Here is a 22,559-nt window from a genome sequence, read left to right on the forward strand (position 1 = left end):
TTGAATTAAAAAAAACGAACCCTTTTTTTTTTCTCCAGAAGCTGTGAAAGGAATTTATTTCATCACTACTAAGAGTTCTGTTTAAGGATCGCGGACTTACGCTCGTGCCTAAGTAGTGACTCTATTAATGAACTGTAAAGAGACTTGGGTAGTTCATTGGGGCGGGCATGAAGCCACGAGAGACTGGAAGTTTTTTCCTGTTCTTTATTTTTTCATGTTTGGCGTTGCGTAAAGTTAGTTTTATCAGTACCTTTGTTATCGCGCTTGGAGTAGTTTTTTGTTAGCCTTTTTTCATATGCGTATTCTTGTTGTAATTCTAGTCTCGGCGTCGGGTTACGTAATCGTTATTGTCAATTTTTGTAAGTTCATTAGGTTTATTGGTTTCAGTCCAGTTTAGTATAAAGTTTTATTTTTTGGTTCATGTAAATCAGTCGCTTAGTTGTATCCGGAGTTGCCGTACAGATCTTGTAAGTATAGTTCTTCCTGTAATTTTTGCTCGTTTTCTTAGTCATTTGTTGTACTTTAAGTTATCGTTTTTGGAAGGTTTTCGGTCCGCGTTTATCAATTCTGTATTTTCTTTTTTTTGCTGTAATTTTTCTAGTGAATCGAAAAGTAAAAGTCGAATTCAAACTGTACAAGAGTGTTTTTTACAGTCGCATTAATTTAAAACTTAAATGCCCTGTTAAAATGTATAGGACAAAACACAGAATTGGAAATGACGTTACTGATAGGGATAGGGTTATCTTTATTAACGGCTTAACCGGTAAATAATCCAGATAGGAAAAGTTTACTCCCTTAAAAATCTTTTAGCTTCATTGTCGTCTAAAAGGTAACTAGTCTCTATTGTTTGTTTTCTTAAATATTTTAAGGTTTTTATCAAGCTTGAAGTGTTGATACCGGCTTTAAGCTTCATCATCCTTACAAACTTAACTAGTTTCTCTCTCTCCTTTTTTTTCTTCAATAATATTTCACAGTTTTCATAAAGCTCGAACTGTTGATTACTTTTAATCGTGCATTATATTAGTTCATTTGGGATTCATGCTGAGCTTAAAATACTCAGATAGATGTTCTACTGTTATTAAAAGGAAAAGACGGTTTAGAAACTACTTTTTTTAGGATGAATGCGCGTTTGAGGAAAAGTCTGAATGGGCACAGATATGCTTTACACTCAAAAATCTTAAGTCCCATTCACACCAAGGCTTAAACCTGCTTAAAAGATGTTTAGTTTCATTATAAAAGCTGCTTTTGTAGTTTAATCAATTGCCAATTAGTCTAAGTACCCTGATTACGTGTTATTAAGTTAATCTGAATTCTGTGTAAAAGCCTGTGTTCTAGTTTACTTTAAATTTCTTGTTTTTTGGGTTATTTTGAAAAAATAGCTCATATGTCAGTGGTGTGAGCGTATGTATCTTTGTGGCTTTGTATCTTTGTACCTTGTATCTTTGTAACTTTGTATCTTTGTATGTTTGGATGTTTGTTGCAAGAGCCAATAAGGTTGAAGGTACTATGAGTTAATGCTTAGGAACCAATGAGATCTTGGCATCTATTTAAACATAGCATTGCTAAAGGTCGAACAAGGGCACTTTGAGACCGCCATCTTGATTCTTCACAATTTTTTCGTCTTTTATTACAGCTACAGGTGTTTGGAAGAATTACATTAAGTATCTTGACGATTCAAACGCTGTGTACAGTGATGCAGCTGTTTAAGGGTTCATATTTTGGTGTGGATGCTGTTTCAAGGCATTTCTGACCTAATTCGGCTCTCGGTACAACGCACGCCAGTATGAGTTCTGTTTCACCTGCCACAACTGGGTAGAGTATAAAAGATCATATATTTTTTCAAAGCTGTTCCAATGAAGCAATAATTGATATTTAGATATAGACTTTAATTCGAAAGTATACGCCCTATAAAATGTGGTTTTAGAAGTTTAAAAGGCAGCTAATTTTTTTGAAAGCTGTACCGAGTATTGTCAGTCCTGTAAACAAGCTTTAAAAATATTATTCTCTCGCTTACAAAGTTCAACAGACCTTTTTCGCTCTGGCAAATCAAAACAAAAGAATAATAAGTGAACAACATGATACATCCTTCCAGATGTAACAGGGAAAGACAGAGGAAAGTGTATATAAAGCTTGAGGATCGACTCAGCTGAGTGTTTCGCGTTTTCATTTATGTACCGCAATACCCAATTTCGCACATATACCCAATCTACATTTAGGATGAAAAAGGTAGATTCATCACTCTTGGTAAGGTTACACCGAAGCATTAAAGTTACACTGAAGCATTCAAAATAGCTCATGCACGTTTAACGTGTCTATGTTCTTTTTTTGAAGCTAGTTAAATCAAACATGTCTAGCTGGTGTGAATGGGGCATTAATTTACTAAAATTCAGAGACAAAGAATAAATTCCGGTTAAATTATTGAACAACTGGGCTATCTTTTTATTATTTTTCCGGAATTCATTACGCTCAAAATGTGGTCAATTTTCATCTTAGATGAATAATGCAAATTTTGAACGAAGGGCATTCACTCTACTCTTAATTCTGTGCTTATATGTAAAGTGTGTATGACACGATTTTTTGGTCGACTTTTTATTCCTAAGTATGTGTATAATATGAATCCGAAAATTAAACTCGTTAAAAATTTTTCGTCTTCAAAACATGCAAATTTGCCCTCAGAAATGTCCTCCTAACCGTGCTGCCACATTTGACAAGTATCGGACGTGGAATGATTTGCAAAAATGTAGAATGATTTACAACGGATGACGGGGGTTTACTTGTAGTTATTTTGCACTACAGTGGAACCTGGTTATAATGTAGAGCAAAGGGACTAGCAAAAATTGGTCGCTATAACGAAGTTTCGTTATATCGAGGTTCCTTTTATATATTTTACTGTTACGGGGGTGAAGAAAATCGTTCGTTATACCATGGACTATGTTATATAGAGGTTCCACTGTAGTTGTTATATAGTATCTGTTTCAATGGTCAAGTAAAATCACTCTTAGGAAGTTGCAATATCTTCTGTTAGGTACTGGTCATAAAGTACAGGAGGGAGTGGGCCGGAATAAAAGGGTGGTGGGCCATCATTTTTGTACACATGAAAAGGGGTGGGTAAAAAAAAAGCCATGCAACACATTGGGGGTGGGTTATGAATAATTATGCTTCAATTTTATTTATAGCAGGTATATATACATACAGATTACTAGGAATCATCAAACTGCTCCCTATAATTTCACCTCCTGGCTTCAATGGTAACTTGCTGTTTTGACAAAATTATGACAATGAGGAATATTCATGTGAAACAAATATTTAAAAAATCATTAAAATGAAAGCAAAGATTATAAAACGTTGCACGTAATAACGTTCAGTCTTCCTCAATGGAATCATCATATGTGAAGTCATTATCATAGCTGAGTCACTGTCTATCACCAAATTGGGATTTAACTTATCACAAACTTGTATTAATAGCTTCTCTTGTGAACATCTTTTTTTCAAAAAGCAATTTTAACCATTTGACATTCCTTTTCCCCAGTTTTGATATAGCATCATTATTTAGGAGATGAAGTTCAGTTATTTTATCTCCATATGAACATGAGGTTGCATCAGCTAGTCAAAAAACTCTTTGACAATTTTTCTTTTCACGCTCAATTCGGCGCTTTTTTGATTTGATTCTATTTTCTTTTTACAATAACAATAACAATAACTTTATTTGAAGAGGGAAGCGCAATAACCTATTACAGTTTTCTAACCTACGGCCCTCAAAAAATAAATAAATAGATAAATAAATTTAGAAAACTAAAAACAAATAAATTTATAAATATATATATATATATATACACAAAAGAGACAATATTTAAAGTAGAATAGGCTATAAACACGTAATGAATAATATATAAATCGACGAAGGGGGGCAAAATATGTACTATAAATGAACATGTATTCATATATATGTAAATATAAATTAAAAGACGTAATAGTGGTTGTAGTAGGACTATGAAAAACCGTGACAATGAGTAGAATAGCGGCGAGTCGAGCACAGTAGATCCGCCAAGTGCTCAGCCAATGATAGGCGTGAGAAAAACAGACTTCGTAATTTAGACTTAAGAGAGGAGGGAAGAAATTTAAATATCAGTGGAGAAGAAGAAATAGAAAACTCTTTTAAGTCGGAACTGAGGTCATTAAAAAGTTTAGTAGCAGTATAGGCCAAGGTGCGTTTCCCAGAGTTGCTATGTGGGCATGACACCTTTAAGTCGTAGAGAGAGGCTCTTGTAAAACGGCCCAGAGGTCCACGCGAATCACAAAGAAATTGAAATCTGTTCCTGAGACATTTAGGAGCATTCGGATTAAGGAGTACGATGAAAAGAAGAAAAAGTTTCCTGTATTTAATAAGATCAAAAACGGGAATCCAGTTAAGTTTTAAAAATAAAGAAATAGAAGCCTGAGAGAGGTCGGCATCAAGGAGTATACGCCCAGCACGTTATCAGCCCACGTAGATACAGTTCTAGCAACTTCGTTCAACTGAGCGCTGAGGAAAGTAACAGAGGGCCCTCGAACAAGAATAGTAGTATCATCCGCAAACATAGTTGAAGTTACGTCTGAATGTAGCTCTAACGGCAAGTCGTTGATATGAACAATAAAGAAAAGTGGACCCAGGATACTAACCTGCGGCACACCTACAGAGACAGAAAGTGCTTCAGATAGAGTGCTCCTAAACTGGGTTTTTTGGGAACGCCCGGATAGATAAGAGCGAAACCAAACCATGGTAGAATGGGAACAACCATAGATACGAAGTTTATTAAGTAACGTATTATGATCCACAAGGTCAAAAGCTTTCTTCAAGTCGACTAACAAAAGCCCATTAAGGAGTTTGTTATCCATGTTAGTCAAAATGTTATCAGAAAGATCGGCGATAGCAAGCTCACACGAACGAGAACTACGGAAACCAAATTGCGAATCCAGCAGCAGGTCGTGTTGGGAAAAGTTTGGTGCACGTGACGCTCAAGAATTTTTGAGACAACAGCCAGAACTGATATTGGGCGATAATTGGATCGGTCAAATAACGAACCGTCTTTATGCAGTGGAGAGACTTTAGAAATTTTCCAAAGATCGGGGAAAACACCAGAAGAAATGCTGAGATTAAAAATAGCAGTCAAAGATCTAGAGATAGACGAGGCTGCTATTTTTAGAAAATAGCTACTAAGGTCGTCCAGCCCAGTAGCCTTGTTAGTAGATAACTGCTGGAGGCTAGTTCTAACAAAATTTTCAGAGATAGGGGGAATACAATAGGACACTCCAGATGGCAGCTTGGAATCAACATAATAGGCAATACGCTCCCAATTAGGTGGGTCAGAAGCATGATTTAACTGAACGGAGGAAGAAATATTGGCGAAATGCTCGTTAAAAAAGTTGGCAATATCATAATAATCATCGTAGTTCATCCCGTCAATGGTTAAATGATTTGGTAATTTGGAACATTTAGAAGACGCAAGAGAACGAATAATGCGCCAGAGGTTTTTAGGATTTTCAAGATTGTTGTTAATTGAGTTTCGGTAAAAGGAGCGTTTAGCATAACGAATAAGATGAACCACTCCATTACGCGCAGAACGAGACTCGCGCCAATTTAATGCATCGTTTGTCAGAATCGTTTTCCTATGCAAATGGTTCCGCGTGGCAATTGCGGCTTGAATTTCACTGTTGAACCATTCAGGTATGAATTCCCTCTTGACACGGCGTTTTTTCAAAGGAGCGTGGGAATCTAGCACGCTCTTAAATAAAGAATACCAATCCTCTTTTTTTTATCGTCAAGGGTTTGCATTTTTGTTTAAAAGCTTTCCAGTATTTTTGTTTTGAGGGTTGTAACAACCCCAAAACATTCCTCATTAAATTTCTGAGCACATTCTTGGCCAGATTTAAGTTTGCCGCCTTTTGTAAATGCACTGATTTCAATTGCATCATCCTGCTCAACAGCTTTTCTCGATTTTTGAACTTTATCCATAAAGTTTTGCAATTGCACAATTCTAAATTTTATACTCTTGAGGTCTCGTGGCTTCATACCAACATCTTCTGGCAAGTGTCTGTCCAAAGAGTGAAGCGTTCTTGCATATTCTTAAGTTTAGTGTGATGGTCGTATTGTCTTCTACCCTCTGCATGGAAATTTTGTTGAAATGATCTTACATTCTTTGACCACTTCCAGTGGCATTCATAAAAGGAGGGTAGTACCACGTAAAGTAAGGTTAAGGGTACGTTATCTATTGTTTAGTGTTGAAGACGTCCTTGGTAAGGGGATGAGGGGGTGGGTCACTTGTTCTTATGTTAGGATTAAAAGGTTGGGCTACATTTTTTGTGTTAACTACAGGAAGGGTAGGCCACTAAAACCGTGTCTGCCAGAAAATCAATTTTTCCGGCCCACCCCCACCTGTACTTTTTATGACCAGTCCCTTCCAATAAGTTCCAGGTTAACCTATAGACGTTTTTCCACAAAATGACTGGTCTATAAACCTGCTATAGTTTTTAGGGATTTAGACTAATAAGTACATTGTTTTGTTTATTCGTCTATTGTTTCGTCGCCCAATTAATCTCGTACCCAGATCTCTTGTTGACAAACTGGCCGGCTTGGTCAACAAGAGTTCTCATGGGTACAAGATTATCACCACATAGAAAGCTAGATCTGTGATTTCTCAAGGCTCAATCAATTCCAAGCGTGCCCACCCTGGGAAAAAGCAAAAAACATGCTTCCTCGAAAGAGGATATTAATCGCGAATTAACGCGTAAATGTTATTGGACGAAACAGTATTAAAAAACTCGTCAATATTCAGTAAGCATGTTGTCCAATTGACTTCTCGAATTTAATCACGTGTAAGGACCATTACACCCGGAATTAGCAAACTGAAAAGTCAGGGGGGGGGGGGAGTTTTGAATTCAGCCTCAGCGGAAATACGGGGTTGAATGACTGAAACAATGGAATGCTGATTAGGATGAAGAGTTTGACATATTATGTTAAACGGTCCTCTTAATTTTTCTAACGAAGAAAGCAACAAACCGCGGTCCATAGCAAGATACTTCTGTTACCATTTCAAAAAGGAATAGGCGAAATGAGTCACAAACAACATACAGTTTAATTCTTCCCAGTTTGAAAAACCGTAAGAATTAAGAGTGCCCATCATGTCGCGTTGCAGTTAGATTTAGTGAGACTCTACTCAAGCAATTTTCTTCCTCTTGTGCGGCAGGTTAACTGCGGAAATTTCTTTTGTTTGTAAGGCCGTATTGCGAAGGCAAGTAGACAGCTTAAAACTGTGTATTTCAGTTGCACACAATTTATTTGCATAATTATTTCTGACCTAGCCTGTACACAGACGTTGTTTTATTTTTCTTTTCGTTCTTTTCGAAAACATCTGCGAGCGCGAGAGAGAAGAATAAAGAACGTTTGTAGACATCTTTGGAAAAAAAGAGGTTTATTAAGTCCCTCCCCCATTGAAACGCCTCATCATTATCACCACTTCGTTCGCCGTACCAATGGAATTGGAGATTGTGTATTTTAAGTATTTTACAATCAAACAACAATGACACTCGGAGTCGCGCGTTTGTTGAAGCATGTCTTCTTACACCCTCCTTAGACTGCTTCGACGACGAAAAAGCCGGCTAAAAGAGGTCCGAATCCGAAACAAATCGGCCCATCGGATTATTGTAGGATATATAACTGCTGTTTGTACGTCAATAGCATTGGGCAATCATTGCGTCCCCGTAAAGCTACAGAGAATTTTTCTTTTTTTTTTTTTTGAGAGAGAGAGAGAGTAACACCAGCTTTTAAGAAAGTGAGCACGACGATGATAGCTTTCCGTTTTTAAAAAACGGAATGTCCGCATCACTTCATTGTTCCGCAGCAAGGTAATGCAGTGGCTGTAATGCCATCTTCTCTCATTGCTTCAACCTGATCATTGACAATACTTCGTAATGGTGATGCAACTACAGTTCCACGTTCTTTTCCCTTCGTTTGAGTTTCACTGCCGCAAACAACAAAAATATTAAACTTTTCCCAAAACCCGTAGGAAGAACCGCCACAACATCCTTTTGTTCCAGTATTAAACCCAAACAGTCTGGCAGTGCTTTCTTCTTTGAGCACGTATTTGCTTAATTGAAAATTGTGGCAAACAATCGTAGCACGCTGTCCATAGTCTACACTCCGATACAAAACATATATAATTATGGTCAACATGCAATGGTCAACGCAAGCTTGTAGTATGACTCCATCCCAATTTCACAAGTCGGCGGCGCTTTCAATCGATGTTATTTTCTTATGCAAATTATAATAATAAGTGTCGCGGTTAGGGCGAACGTGGGGCAGGAACGCGTGACGAACCCCTAAGAACGTCTGCGTGGGGAGCTAGTCTAGGCAATGACAAACGCTTCTCCTCGTATGACGTGAGCGTGATGAATCGTTGACATGATGATGAAAGGATATTCGCCGTTCAGCCAATGGTAATTTGCTTTTCCTGGGAAAAGCAAGTTTCGGTTGCTCCCAAAGATGTCTACAGACCGTCTATTTTCTTCTTCTCCTACCACTATCCCCTTGCGTTAGCGGTCAATAAATCCCCTGCGGTTTATATTTTATCACCCTGAAGACAAAATAGAGGGTCTGTGAACAGGCTATTTCTGACCAGCCTTTAGGCCCCGTCCAAACTAATGCGTTTTCCTTTGAAAACGTATACATTTCGATGCGTTTAGGCCCTCCGTCCACACTAATAAGCTAAGTGTTTTCATCGAAAACGCACCGATTAGAAAAAGCTCTTTAAAGTGGATCCAAACGAAAACGCATACATTATTATGGTATTAATGTGGACGGTCGAAACCGGTCAAAAATGCATCAAAGGGAAAATGATGACTGAAAATATCGCAGTGCGTATTTTTGTAGCAAGCGCATAGAGTTCAACTTATGTCACAACGAGCAGTCCTATCGATTTCGAACGTTTTAGTGAGAATGAGAACAGTCGAATAAATAGTTCACTGAAGATTTACATAATAATTCTGGGATGTACGTCACCAAGAGAGAATGATCATTCTCTCTTAACGTCACGCAAAGGGTTTGGTTCGAATTGAGACCGATTCGGACATACAGAGATGGTGTTAGTTCTGGAATTATTAACATTTCATGCACTAACAATCTGAAGGATAATGGGATGGGTACGCGTGGAATTGATTGAGCCATTATCATGAAGTAAATGGTATGGTTTATAGATTATTCAACAATTATTCTTTGAAATCAGGCTTTCTTTACGCAAAAAGATTTGGAGCATTTCACTGTTGTTTGTCTGCCTCGACAAGTCATTATCAGAGTACATCTCAAAGTCAGTCAAGGAAAGAATCAACATTCTTGCCATTACTAGTGTCTCGATATTTCGCGTAGAAATTATAGACTCTCACAGTTTGTGTTAAAGCTTCAATATTAATGATGACTTCATAAGCCTCGCTAAACTGTCTCTTAACCAACGCCAAAAAGTTGGAATTCTGTTGCCCACGAAGTCTATGATCTCGTGTCTTGCTTACAAGCTGGTGAACGCTGTGGCGAAAATTACTGATAATCTAATTGAAAAACTGAGAGACTTATTTAAAGGAAAACCCAGCGATCTATACTTACCTTGACTCTGCAAACCGAGGAGGAAATGACTTCTCACAAAACTTCACGCAGTGGTAATACAGTACGGAAATTTCCCCAAATTCCAAGAAACTGAAAGCAGTTGTTATTTAATCCGGTACTTTCCCGAATTCCAAGAATCCTCTTTACCAATAGTTGTCTTTACACTAGGCTGTTAAGTGTGACTAATAAGAACTGCTAAGTTTTACTTAACCAAAAATGCGTGTGTGAACGCCTAAGTAAAATCTCAAGTAACTTTTAAATTACTTTGCATCTCGTTAAAGTCGGAAAGTTGAAACGATTCAAGAAAGTTTCAAGTGACTTGCGTTGAAGACCATCCTTAAAACCGACTTAGCGAATTTGAGGTTTCTTGAGCTGAGAAAGGCGAAGCATGTCAGTCAATCTTGATTATGTCGGTTGCGTGGGAAAATAGGCTTATGTAAACCTGAAGTAAAAATGATAGGTTGTGTGTGAAGCTTTCTTTTACTTGAAAACCGTACTTGTCTTGAAATATTATTTAGGCTATAGTATAAAGACTACCACTGGTTGTCTTTACACTAGGCTGTTAAGTAAGACGTAAGAGCTCCTAAGTTTTACTTAACCAAAAATGTGTGTGTGAAGGCCTAAGTAAAATCTCAAGTAGCTTTACTTTGCATCTCATTAAAGTCGGAAAGTTGAAACGATTCAAGAAAATTCCAAGTGACTCGAAAACCATCCTTATGACCGATTTAGCTGACTTGCGGTTTCTTGAGAGACAGGCGAAACATTCTTAATTATATTGCGTGAGAAAATAGCCTTAAGTTAACCTGAAGTAAAAAAAAAATCGGTTGTGTGTGAAGCTTTATCTTACTTGAAGTAATGAAAATTTACTTGTCTTGAAATATTTCTTAGCTTATTTAGGCTTATTTACAGGAAGTGCGTTCGATGGGGAGGGGGGAGGGTCGGGTGGTAGGTAATGAGTGGTAGTGGGAAGGGGGTGCACTGAAAACCTGATGGGCTTGTAATATTGAGAAATCAAAATCAACACTTTTATCAATACGAATATCAGCAGCTGTCTTTATCAGTGTTATTGTTTATCCTCCCACCTTACAATTCGTTACTATTTCATTTTTCCTCAAAAATACAAGAGCCTACTGTACTTTTTACATTTACTTGGCTAAACCTCTAAGTAAAGTAAATATAAGTAACAACAGGTCAAACACTGACTATGATCCTCAGGATATTTCTTTGCACTATAGGATGGTCAATAAAACTGGCTAAAAATTGGGACACAGAAAAATCAAAGTTATCTGAAACGTTTAAGCGTTGAGTATCACTTTAAACCCTTGTTGCGTGACATTTGGCTAACACGACTCACCTCATTCAACACACCCGGAATTTTTAGTGAGATGAAAAGGTCAACGTTTCACTGTTCAACTTCTTGAATGTTTTTCAAAAATAGTGACAAACACAAGCAAATACAACGCTGTAAATAGCTTTTAAAAGCGAAAAGATTTAACTTGTAATAGAATTAAATATGGTCGATCTAAGCTGATCTTGCTTGAATCCATAAAAACAAATACAGTGTGCAGAACGCATTGTTAACATAATATCTACATATCCGATTATCTTAGAATGGAAATTTTCCTACATAAAACCCGTGGGAAGAACCGCCACAACATCCTTTTGTTCTAGTATTAAACCCAAACAGTCTGGCAGTGTTCTTCTTTGAGCACGTATTTGCTTAATTGAAAATTGTGGCAAACAGTCGTAGCACGCTGTCCATAGTCTACACTCCGATACAAAACATATATAATTATGGTCAACATGCAATGGTCAACGCAAGCTTGTAGTATGACTTCATCCCAAGTTCACAAGTCGGCGGCGCTTTCAATCGATGTTAATTTCTCATGCAAATTTTTAATTACAATAGTAAGTGTCGCGGTTGGCGCGAACGTTGGGCAGGAACGCGTGACGAACCCCTAAGAACGTCTGCGTGGGGGAGCTAGTCTAGGCAATGACAAACGCTTCTCCTCGTATGACGTGAGCGTGATGAATCGTTGACATGATGATGAAAGGATAATCGCCGTTCAGCCAATGGTAATTTGCTTTTCCTGGGAAAAGCAAGTTTCGGTTGCTCCCAAAGATGTCTACAGACCGTCTATTTTCTTCTTCTCCTACCACTATCCCCTTGCGCTGGCGGTCAATAAATCCCCTGCGGTTTATATTTTATCACCCTGAAGACAAAATAGAGGGTCTGTGAACAGGCTATTTCTGACCAGCCTTTAGGCCCCGTCCAAACTAATGCGTTTTCCTTTGAAAACGTATACATTTCGATGCGTTTAGGCCCTCCGTCCACACTAATAAGCTGAGTGTTTTCATCGAAAACGCATCGATTAGAAAAAGCTCTTTAAAGTGGATCCAAACGAAAACGCATACATTATTATGGTATTAATGTGGACGGTCGAAAACGGTCAAAAATGCATTAAAGGGAAAATGATGACTGAAAATATCGCAGTGCGTATTTTTGTAGCAAGTGCATAGAGTTCAACTTATGTCACAACGAGCAGTCCTATCGATTTCGAACGTTTTAGTGAGAATGAGAACAGTCGAATAAATAGTTCACTGAAGATTTACATAATAATTCTGGAAGTACGTCACCAAGAGAGAATGATCATTCTCTCTTGACGTCACGCAAAGGGTTTGGTTCGAATTGAGACCGATTCGGACATACAGAGATGGTGTTAGTTCTGGAATTATTAACATTTCATGCACTAACAATCTGAAGGATAATGGGATGGGTACGCGTGGAATTGATTGAGCCATTATCATGAAGTAAATGGTATGGTTTATAGATTATTCAACAATTATTCTTTGAAATCAGGCTTTCTTTACGCAAAAAGATTTGGAGCATTTCACTGTTGTTTGTCTGCCTCGACAAGTCATTATCAGAGTACATCTCAAAGTCAGTCAAGGAAAGAATCAACATTCTTGCCATTACTAGTGTCTCGATATTTCGCGTAGAAATTATAGACTCTCACAGTTTGTGTTAAAGCTTCAATATTAATGATGACTTCATAAGCCTCGCTAAACTGTCTCTTAACCAACGCCAAAAAGTTGGAATTCTGTTGCCCACGAAGTCTATGATCTCGTGTCTTGCTTACAAGCTGGTGAACGCTGTGGCGAAAATTACTGATAATCTAATTGAAAAACTGAGAGACTTATTTAAAGGAAAACCCAGCGATCTATACTTACCTTGACTCTGCAAACCGAGGAGGAAATGACTTCTCACAAAACTTCACGCAGTGGTAATACAGTACGGAAATTTCCCCAAATTCCAAGAAACTGAAAGCAGTTGTTATTTAATCCGGTACTTTCCCGAATTCCAAGAATCCTCTTTACCAATAGTTGTCTTTACACTAGGCTGTTAAGTATGACTAATAAGAGCTGCTAAGTTTTACTTAACCAAAAATGTGTGTGTGAAGGCCTAAGTAAAATCTCAAGTAGCTTTACTTTGCATCTCATTAAAGTCGGAAAGTTGAAACGATTCAAGAAAGTTCCAAGTGACTCGAAAACCATCCTTATGACCGATTTAGCTGACTTGCGGTTTCTTGAGAGACAGACGAAACATTCTTAATTATATTGCGTGAGAAAATAGCCTTAAGTTAACCTGAAGTAAAAAAAAATCGGTTGTGTGTGAAGCTTTATCTTACTTGAAGTAATGAAAATTTACTTGTCTTGAAATATTTCTCAGCTTATTTAGGCTTATTTACGGGAAGTGCGTTCGATGGGGAGGGGGGAGGGTCGGGTGGTAGGTAATGAGTGGTAGTGGGAAGGGGGTGCACTGAAAACCTGATGGGCTTGTAATATTGAGAAATCAAAATCAACACTTTTATCAATACGAATATCAGCAGCTGTCTTTATCAGTGTTATTGTTTATCCTCCCACCTTACAATTCGTTACTATTTCATTTTTCCTCAAAAATACAAGAGCCTACTGTACTTTTTACATTTACTTGGCTAAACCTCTAAGTAAAGTAAATATAAGTAACAACAGGTCAAACACTGACTATGATCCTCAGGATATTTCTTTGCACTATAGGATGGTCAATAAAACTGGCTAAAAATTGGGACACAGAAAAATCAAAGTTATCTGAAACGTTTAAGCGTTGAGTATCACTTTAAACCCTTGTTGCGTGACATTTGGCTAACACGACTCACCTCATTCAACACACCCGGAATTTATAGTGAGATGAAAAGGTCAACGTTTCACTGTTCAACTTCTTGAATGTTTTTCAAAAATAGTGACAAACACAAGCAAATACAACGCTGTAAATAGCTTTTAAAAGCGAAAAGATTTAACTTGTAATAGAATTAAATATGGTCGATCTAAGCTGATCTTGCTTGAATCCATAAAAACAAATACAGTGTGCAGAACGCATTGTTAACATAATATCTACATATCCGATTATCTTAGAATGGAAATTTTCCTACATAAAACCCGTGGGAAGAACCGCCACAACATCCTTTTGTTCTAGTATTAAACCCAAACAGTCTGGCAGTGTTCTTCTTTGAGCACGTATTTGCTTAATTGAAAATTGTGGCAAACAGTCGTAGCACGCTGTCCATAGTCTACACTCCGATACAAAACATATATAATTATGGTCAACATGCAATGGTCAACGCAAGCTTGTAGTATGACTTCATCCCAAGTTCACAAGTCGGCGGCGCTTTCAATCGATGTTAATTTCTCATGCAAATTTTTAATTACAATAGTAAGTGTCGCGGTTGGCGCGAACGTTGGGCAGGAACGCGTGACGAACCCCTAAGAACGTCTGCGTGGGGGAGCTAGTCTAGGCAATGACAAACGCTTCTCCTCGTATGACGTGAGCGTGATGAATCGTTGACATGATGATGAAAGGATAATCGCCGTTCAGCCAATGGTAATTTGCTTTTCCTGGGAAAAGCAAGTTTCGGTTGCTCCCAAAGATGTCTACAGACCGTCTATTTTCTTCTTCTCCTACCACTATCCCCTTGCGCTGGCGGTCAATAAATCCCCTGCGGTTTATATTTTATCACCCTGAAGACAAAATAGAGGGTCTGTGAACAGGCTATTTCTGACCAGCCTTTAGGCCCCGTCCAAACTAATGCGTTTTCCTTTGAAAACGTATACATTTCGATGCGTTTAGGCCCTCCGTCCACACTAATAAGCTGAGTGTTTTCATCGAAAACGCATCGATTAGAAAAAGCTCTTTAAAGTGGATCCAAACGAAAACGCATACATTATTATGGTATTAATGTGGACGGTCGAAAACGGTCAAAAATGCATTAAAGGGAAAATGATGACTGAAAATATCGCAGTGCGTATTTTTGTAGCAAGTGCATAGAGTTCAACTTATGTCACAACGAGCAGTCCTATCGATTTCGAACGTTTTAGTGAGAATGAGAACAGTCGAATAAATAGTTCACTGAAGATTTACATAATAATTCTGGAAGTACGTCACCAAGAGAGAATGATCATTCTCTCTTGACGTCACGCAAAGGGTTTGGTTCGAATTGAGACCGATTCGGACATACAGAGATGGTGTTAGTTCTGGAATTATTAACATTTCATGCACTAACAATCTGAAGGATAATGGGATGGGTACGCGTGGAATTGATTGAGCCATTATCATGAAGTAAATGGTATGGTTTATAGATTATTCAACAATTATTCTTTGAAATCAGGCTTTCTTTACGCAAAAAGATTTGGAGCATTTCACTGTTGTTTGTCTGCCTCGACAAGTCATTATCAGAGTACATCTCAAAGTCAGTCAAGGAAAGAATCAACATTCTTGCCATTACTAGTGTCTCGATATTTCGCGTAGAAATTATAGACTCTCACAGTTTGTGTTAAAGCTTCAATATTAATGATGACTTCATAAGCCTCGCTAAACTGTCTCTTAACCAACGCCAAAAAGTTGGAATTCTGTTGCCCACGAAGTCTATGATCTCGTGTCTTGCTTACAAGCTGGTGAACGCTGTGGCGAAAATTACTGATAATCTAATTGAAAAACTGAGAGACTTATTTAAAGGAAAACCCAGCGATCTATACTTACCTTGACTCTGCAAACCGAGGAGGAAATGACTTCTCACAAAACTTCACGCAGTGGTAATACAGTACGGAAATTTCCCCAAATTCCAAGAAACTGAAAGCAGTTGTTATTTAATCCGGTACTTTCCCGAATTGCAAGAATCCTCTTTACCAATAGTTGTCTTTACACTAGGCTGTTAAGTATGACTAATAAGAGCTGCTAAGTTTTACTTAACCAAAAATGTGTGTGTGAAGGCCTAAGTAAAATCTCAAGTAGCTTTACTTTGCATCTCATTAAAGTCGGAAAGTTGAAACGATTCAAGAAAGTTCCAAGTGACTCGAAAACCATCCTTATGACCGATTTAGCTGACTTGCGGTTTCTTGAGAGACAGACGAAACATTCTTAATTATATTGCGTGAGAAAATAGCCTTAAGTTAACCTGAAGTAAAAAAAAATCGGTTGTGTGTGAAGCTTTATCTTACTTGAAGTAATGAAAATTTACTTGTCTTGAAATATTTCTCAGCTTATTTAGGCTTATTTACGGGAAGTGCGTTCGATGGGGAGGGGGGAGGGTCGGGTGGTAGGTAATGAGTGGTAGTGGGAAGGGGGTGCACTGAAAACCTGATGGGCTTGTAATATTGAGAAATCAAAATCAACACTTTTATCAATACGAATATCAGCAGCTGTCTTTATCAGTGTTATTGTTTATCCTCCCACCTTACAATTCGTCACTATTTCATTTTTCCTCAGAAATGCAAGAGCTTACTGTACTTTTTACATTTACTTGGCTAATCCTCTAAGTAAAGTAAATGTAAGTAACAACAGGTCAAACACTGACTATGATCCTCAGGATATTTCTTTGTACTATAGGATGGTCAATAAAACTGGCTAAAAATTGGGACACAGAAAAATCAAAGTTATCTGAAACGTTTAAGAGTGGCTGTCTGTAAGGATCGAGAATCGGCGGTCAGCGACCCATTTGGCGAATCCCTGATATTTTGCCCAAAGTTAGCCTTGGGTAGACTATTTTCAAAAATCATATTCAAAAGTTCCAACGATTTTGTTTATTTGTGAAAATTTTGAAAAATTAAAAGTGCAGTCAAAATGCGGTCAAAGTGCGGTTTTTTGGTTTATCAAAAGGTGCAATGATGAACCTCCGCCGAAGTCTTAAAATGAACTCAGTTGACCTCAAAATAACAAGAATTTCAAAGCAATCAATCTTCTACACTACCAATGTTTTAATCTTTTCAAATATGATAGTACAATGGTTTTTCAGGCCATTTAGAAAACACCTTCGGAGACCGCTTTCGATGGCGGCAAAATCTAGCTAATATTCATCAGGATAAAAATGTTCCTGGTATGTCAGTTTTTAACAATTAAGCATTGCAGAGCTAAAATATAGGTCTTAAAGATTTACCAAGTAAAGTTTCAAGGTCGAACTCGAAACGCTTCCCTTCGAAGGAATCGGAAGTCTGAGCAATATCAACGTACAAAATGGCGCTGGATTTATAACAAACATCTAACATTATAGTTACAATCACTTGCGTTAAAATATATCAAACTAAATTTACCTTTGACAATTTTAAGTTTAAGCATTGCAGAGCTAAAATATAGGTCTTAAAGATTTACCAAGTAAAGTTTCAAGGTCTAACTCAGTACGCTTCCTAAGAGACAAGTCAGTTAACTTTGTAATATTATCAGCGCTTGTCAACAAACATTAAAAAACAGGTTTATCGTCCCGTCACTCGATCAGAAGGGCACTTTCCATATCTTCTTTCGTTTGAAATTCACAAGTCGTTTTAGATTAGGTTAAACGCAATAAACACATTTGGCCTCTCAGACCTAAACAGTTTCAAAATAAAGATCGGTTGAAAAGAATTACTAACCCCGCATATCTCAGTACTGCCTGGAATTTTTACTTCAGTTACTTGATCTTCCTAAAGCGCCGTATCCTGTAAATGCAACCTTGTTTCGATGTCTCAAGCGCTCAGGATGCGAGCAGTACAGTACTCCAAATATTTTTAATACTATCAACTCATGACTTTTTGTTGAATTGCACAGAAGTGAAAAGGAGTTAAACAAAGTAATCCGAACCCAAACAAACAAAGACTGCACTAATTCGGCGCTATTGTAAAATTGGCACTGACACTATGAAACGACTGAAACCGAAAACGAAATTTACATTTACCTTATCCTTTTCTCCATTTTGTGTCCACCATTGCAAACTTTCTGTAAAAACACATCAGAGGCTTTAAAGTTCATATTCAGATCCATTTGTGGCGCTTCGAAACGCGTGCATGCTTGGCGCACAGGAAATTTACCAGAAAGTCACGCAACCGTGCGCACGAGCACACCCGTCACTATTGTGCAACAACATTTCGCAACAGGTTGAAAATACAGCGTTGGTCATATATCCTTGTTTAACTCGGTCTCGTCGTTTCTTGAATGGCTCACTGTAGCTACAAAGCGCTTCTAGGTAAGGTCACCCCTTCCCAGGGCACACCTTGCGGTCAGTCCACAGATTATCCTGGTCAGCTGGAATGTATTGCGTTCAAAGACTGTACGAAAGATGTAACTGGCCATTTAAAGGCCTTAAACCTCAGCGCAGATGAGGGTTTAGGATCTGAAATAAAGTTGCTGTTAGCCAGAGCAGGTAAATACCAACCTAAAATATAATATTTTGGTCTTTTTATCAGCTATATTATTATTATACGTTTTACTTTTTATCATCATGCACTTGAGGGTGGTTATTCTCAACACATCATTCTCCTTCTAGGGGTTTTCTCAGTGGAAGAACATCACTATGCCTTGAGCATTTGTCCAAGGCACAGGGCTGATTTCGGCATCCGCTGGAGGACAGGGAAGACCATGTGTACAGTACCCAAAGAATTAGCAGTACATAAAACTACAACTGCTAAAGGGAGCCACCGAGTGGATAGCTTGAAGTCGGCGTTTATTTTCAAAACCACGAACACACTTATTCCAGTTGGATCACGTAAGTTGCAAACTTTTCTGCGAAGATTGGTTAGATAATGGTAATTTTTCAGGGTTAAGAATCACATATAAGGTGGCACACAAGGCGAGGAGTTTGCTAGCACTCTATTAAAGAAACAGTAAGAAATTTCCACGAGACAGTGACCAGAGAGGAGAGAGCGTGCAAGGAGAGGGAAAGGCGCTTTGAAGATGCATTAATTATCACGTGTCGCTTGTTTGTATTACGAAGGGGTCATTTTTGCCTTGGGGGTGCGGGTAATCCTAGCACACCTTGCAGTCCTCATTCAAAATTATTGGTCTTGCGGGCAGGAAGTTCTCTTCTTTCTATGTATGTTTTAAATGTATTTGTTTATACAGTTTATTGACATTAATTTCTGTTCGTCTGTTCATTTTGTTTTGCTTTTGTTTCTCCATTTAAAGCAATTTGTAAACAATGGAACGAGTATATCAGCAAACAGGCCATGCCTAACCAAACTCTAGTGTTTGCTTCAGGTGGGGTGGAGCCCGTCCCCGGGGTCTCGCACCTGCAAGAGTTACCCGAGCCCCATTTGTTGGTAAGTAGTAATAAGAAACACTAGTGTAAATGGTTCGCTTAAGTGGCTCCTTTAACGATGGTATGAAATGTTTTGCTTTCAAAAAAATATCATCATTCATTTTTTCATTTCCTTTTTAATCCTTTTTTACTTTAGGGGATTTCTTTTCACGGGTTTGTGTGGGTGTTGGCTTATGAATAAAATAAAACAAAATAAACGTATAATCATGCTTTATAGTAATTACACAATATATTTGTTTGAACTGTTTCAGGTAGAGGGGGAAACAGGCCTTTCAAGTGCAGAAACAACTTGTAGTGAGTTATCGTCTGATGACCTTGCAACTGAACTGAAGAGGCTGGAGATATCGTCAAGAGGGCGGGATGATGAGACGTTCCTCAGTCCGGATACCGGAAGTCTTGTTTCTTCCACGAGTGACGAGGCCCCAACCACTATGCAAGAACCTCGCAAAAAGTTGAACGAATATCTGGTTTCGAAGAACATCCCGCCAATAACTCAGCCCTGGATGGAATGGGATAAAGCTGGAGAGAGCACTAAGAAGAGATACACCAAAAGGACAGTGGAGATCTTTTCTTCAGTCCTACAAGATCTTACACCTAATTATGCAGGTTCTCTTTGGCAAGCGGTCGTCTCGTCCCCTGCCATGAACAAAGCTCTTAAACTTGATGAATTATCACAAACGTCCAAGAATTATCTTCAGGCCTTATCAGAGGCATACGGTAAAGCTCAAGGGTGGGAGACAAGAAGGCAGATCTTGTCTATCATGTCAGGCGTTGCCAGCTTCAATGATATTTCAAGATTTATACCAGGCTTAACTAGATATCGCTATAGCTTGGCCAACCTGCATCGCTTACAGTATGGTAGCGGGGCTCCCACAACGCACCACCCTTCGCCGAGGATAAAGGTTGATCTGAAGCAACTTGACCATTTTTTATCGTATATAACAAGTCCGCATTTGGTGCAGGATCTACCATTTGGGCAGAAAACGTTGAAACTCTCTTCTGGCCACCTGGTTGAGATACCAAACGTCATAAGGACGATGATACCCCAAAGAATAGCACGTCAGTACGCTCAGTACTGCCACGAAACTGGCTTTAAACCATTCAGTGAGCGTACTATGCTTCGTGTATTGGAGGAATGCAAGGCCTCGGTCCGAAAATCTCTCCAAGGACTTGACTACGTCGCCGCAGACGGTGCGCGTGATGATGTTTGCACTGCCGATGAGCTTAAAGAAAAATTATTATCGCATGGTGGAATGAAAGGTGTAAGAGTTGTTTCCCTTGATACGATCATCGAAACACCTGACAGTGGGCAAACTATTACTGGCATTACAAAACTGAACAATTTTGAGTTTAGCTCTACAGAGTCTGTTACCTGTTGGCGTGCGTATTGTGTTGGTCGCGGAAAAATCATCAATCCAGGATCTTCATCAAGTAAGTATGGGAATTAAAACTAAAAGTGAGCTACTGAGAATTAATGTATGAGTTGCCGCTAAATTTAAGTTCTGTATTAAAATGCAACTCAAAAGTGTAAGACCCTTACTTTATTGGGGACCCTTACCATACAATAATTATCTGCAAGTACATGTATCAGATACCTTTGGAGTCCCGCGCAATATTCTTGGTTCTGATAAATGAAGAAATGATTATCGCAGTTGTAAGAGCAATTTAAAGAATTACCATTTTGTTCAATTTTTTTGGTGGCTTAAACGGGAAAACCCATAACTTCTACGTACGTTAGCTCGGCAGCGCTCTACTAACCGAGCTATGAATACCCATGTATTGGAAACATACGTTTATTTCTGTCATGTTTGCTTTAAAAACTTATAAATTATTTGAAAAAGAAATCAGAAAACAACTTTTTATTGGTATTAATTTATTTACCCAAGGTCCTCGATACCAAGTACTTCAGAAATCATTCTCCGAAGGAGATTTTACTTCCTTCCGATGTAAATCTGAAAAACAGATTGGACAGACAGCTTCAACATCAGCAACTGTGGCCGAGCCATCTCGTGGCATTTCGGAAGACAGTGACCTGTCCAAAGGGGTTTATTCCTGTCCTCAAGACGGCTGCGTTCGTGTGTTCCAAAGAGTGTCTGCTTTAGAGAAACATCTGTCTGTAGAAAAATGTTCCCGATCCCCGGAGAAATATTCTCTAATGGATTTAGCGAAAATGGGATACAAGACCCATTTGGAAGAAGGTGTTGGCATATTGCCCTCTCTTAAAGCCCCAGTTGCTCACCAGGAGGGTCACTTTGTACCAAATGAGGGATGGGCCCTCAGAGCAGCAAAGAAGGCGTATAGATCCAGCGAAAAGCAAAAGTCTTACTTACTGGCGAAATTCTCTATCGGTCAAACAACGGGCCGTAAGCTTGACGCCGAGGTTGTGGCGAGGGAAATGAGACGCGCCCGTGGAGCAGATGGTGTGCGACTTTTCCAGTTCTCAGAATTCCTAACCAGCTTGCAGATTGCGTCCTTCTTCTCAAGGCAAAGCGCTACACTACGGCAAAAGGACCCAGCAGATGAAGCCGATATCCGGGCATCTCAAGAGGAAGCTAACTTTAGTGCAGCGAAGGAGGTCGTTGAAACCATTCAGCTCAACCATCCTCTGGTATACGATCAGTACAACCTGTGTGAGATGGCGCTCAGTGGTAACTTGAAAGTCCTCAAGCTACCGATGCTTCAGCGCTTGTGCGAGGATCTCGGCCTTGATGCACCTGTCCCGCCTGTGCGCAAGAAGGCTCTATACTTGGCACTCTTAGAGGAAATAGCCAAAAAGTGCACATGCCGAAAGTAACTCTTTTATTAATAGCTTCCTGGAAGTGTTTTAGCCACAACCAGTTTTATAAAACGGGTTGTTGAAAACGGGGAGAAGGGGTACTCCCTCAAAAAATTGCCAAGGTTCTACTTGTACCTCGTTCCCAGGTTCTCCCTCTTAGGTTGGTGCCTTTTAGAGGATGAAATCTGTGGAGTGGTATCGCCTAGGGTTCGAGCGCAGCTGTAGCAGTACCTTTTAGGTTTTTTTTAACTATGAAGATGAAGAGAACTGTTTTGGGGTTGAACTAAAGCCACTTACGTAATGAGAATATTGCGATCAGAGCAGCCTTCACAGGAAGTGGGACTACCCTCTGCTCCTCAAGTCTGCGAGTCAATGACAAAACAAAACAAAACCAAAAAAACAATATCAAAGAAAGCTCCCCTACCGGGATGAAGTAATGAAATTCATTTTATAACTGCGTTTAGCAAGACCTAAAACAAAGATCTTACTTTGAAAAATACTCTGCGAAAAATTTTTACTTCTAAACGTACTCCTTCCCCACCCCCATCGTGACAACAGG

The 22,559-nt window shown here is 38.8% G+C and overlaps 2 protein-coding genes and 1 pseudogene across 2 annotated transcripts; all 3 read left to right on the forward strand.

Moving 5' to 3' along the window:
* The window catches only part of LOC140940656 (uncharacterized), a 114,662-nt pseudogene that overhangs the window by 41,962 nt on the left and 50,141 nt on the right, over positions 1-22,559 (forward strand).
* LOC140940661 (uncharacterized) lies at positions 18,397-20,672 on the forward strand. Its single transcript, XM_073389650.1, has 3 exons — positions 18,397-18,672; positions 19,092-19,225; positions 19,476-20,672. Exons 1-3 carry the CDS (start codon positions 18,546-18,548, stop codon positions 20,670-20,672), a joined length of 1,458 nt encoding a protein of 485 aa, XP_073245751.1. The 5' UTR covers positions 18,397-18,545.
* LOC140941619 (uncharacterized) lies at positions 20,486-22,531 on the forward strand. Its single transcript, XM_073390640.1, has 2 exons — positions 20,486-20,655; positions 21,111-22,531. Exon 2 carries the CDS (start codon positions 21,380-21,382, stop codon positions 22,016-22,018), a length of 639 nt encoding a protein of 212 aa, XP_073246741.1. The 5' UTR covers positions 20,486-20,655; positions 21,111-21,379; the 3' UTR covers positions 22,019-22,531.

This window comes from Porites lutea, chromosome 6 (genome assembly GCF_958299795.1).
Source record: "Porites lutea chromosome 6, jaPorLute2.1, whole genome shotgun sequence".
Lineage (NCBI taxonomy): Eukaryota > Metazoa > Cnidaria > Anthozoa > Scleractinia > Poritidae > Porites > Porites lutea.

Bases quoted from the DNA above. Each gene is read 5' to 3' on its own strand.
- LOC140940661 (XM_073389650.1), top strand. From the start codon at position 18,546: ATGTGTACAGTACCCAAAGAATTAGCAGTACATAAAACTACAACTGCT. The intron at 18,673-19,091 runs GTAAGTTGCAAA...CTCCATTTAAAG, and splicing joins ACTTATTCCAGTTGGATCAC to CAATTTGTAAACAATGGAAC. The intron at 19,226-19,475 runs GTAAGTAGTAAT...GAACTGTTTCAG, and splicing joins TACCCGAGCCCCATTTGTTG to GTAGAGGGGGAAACAGGCCT.
- LOC140941619 (XM_073390640.1), top strand. From the start codon at position 21,380: ATGGATTTAGCGAAAATGGGATACAAGACCCATTTGGAAGAAGGTGTT.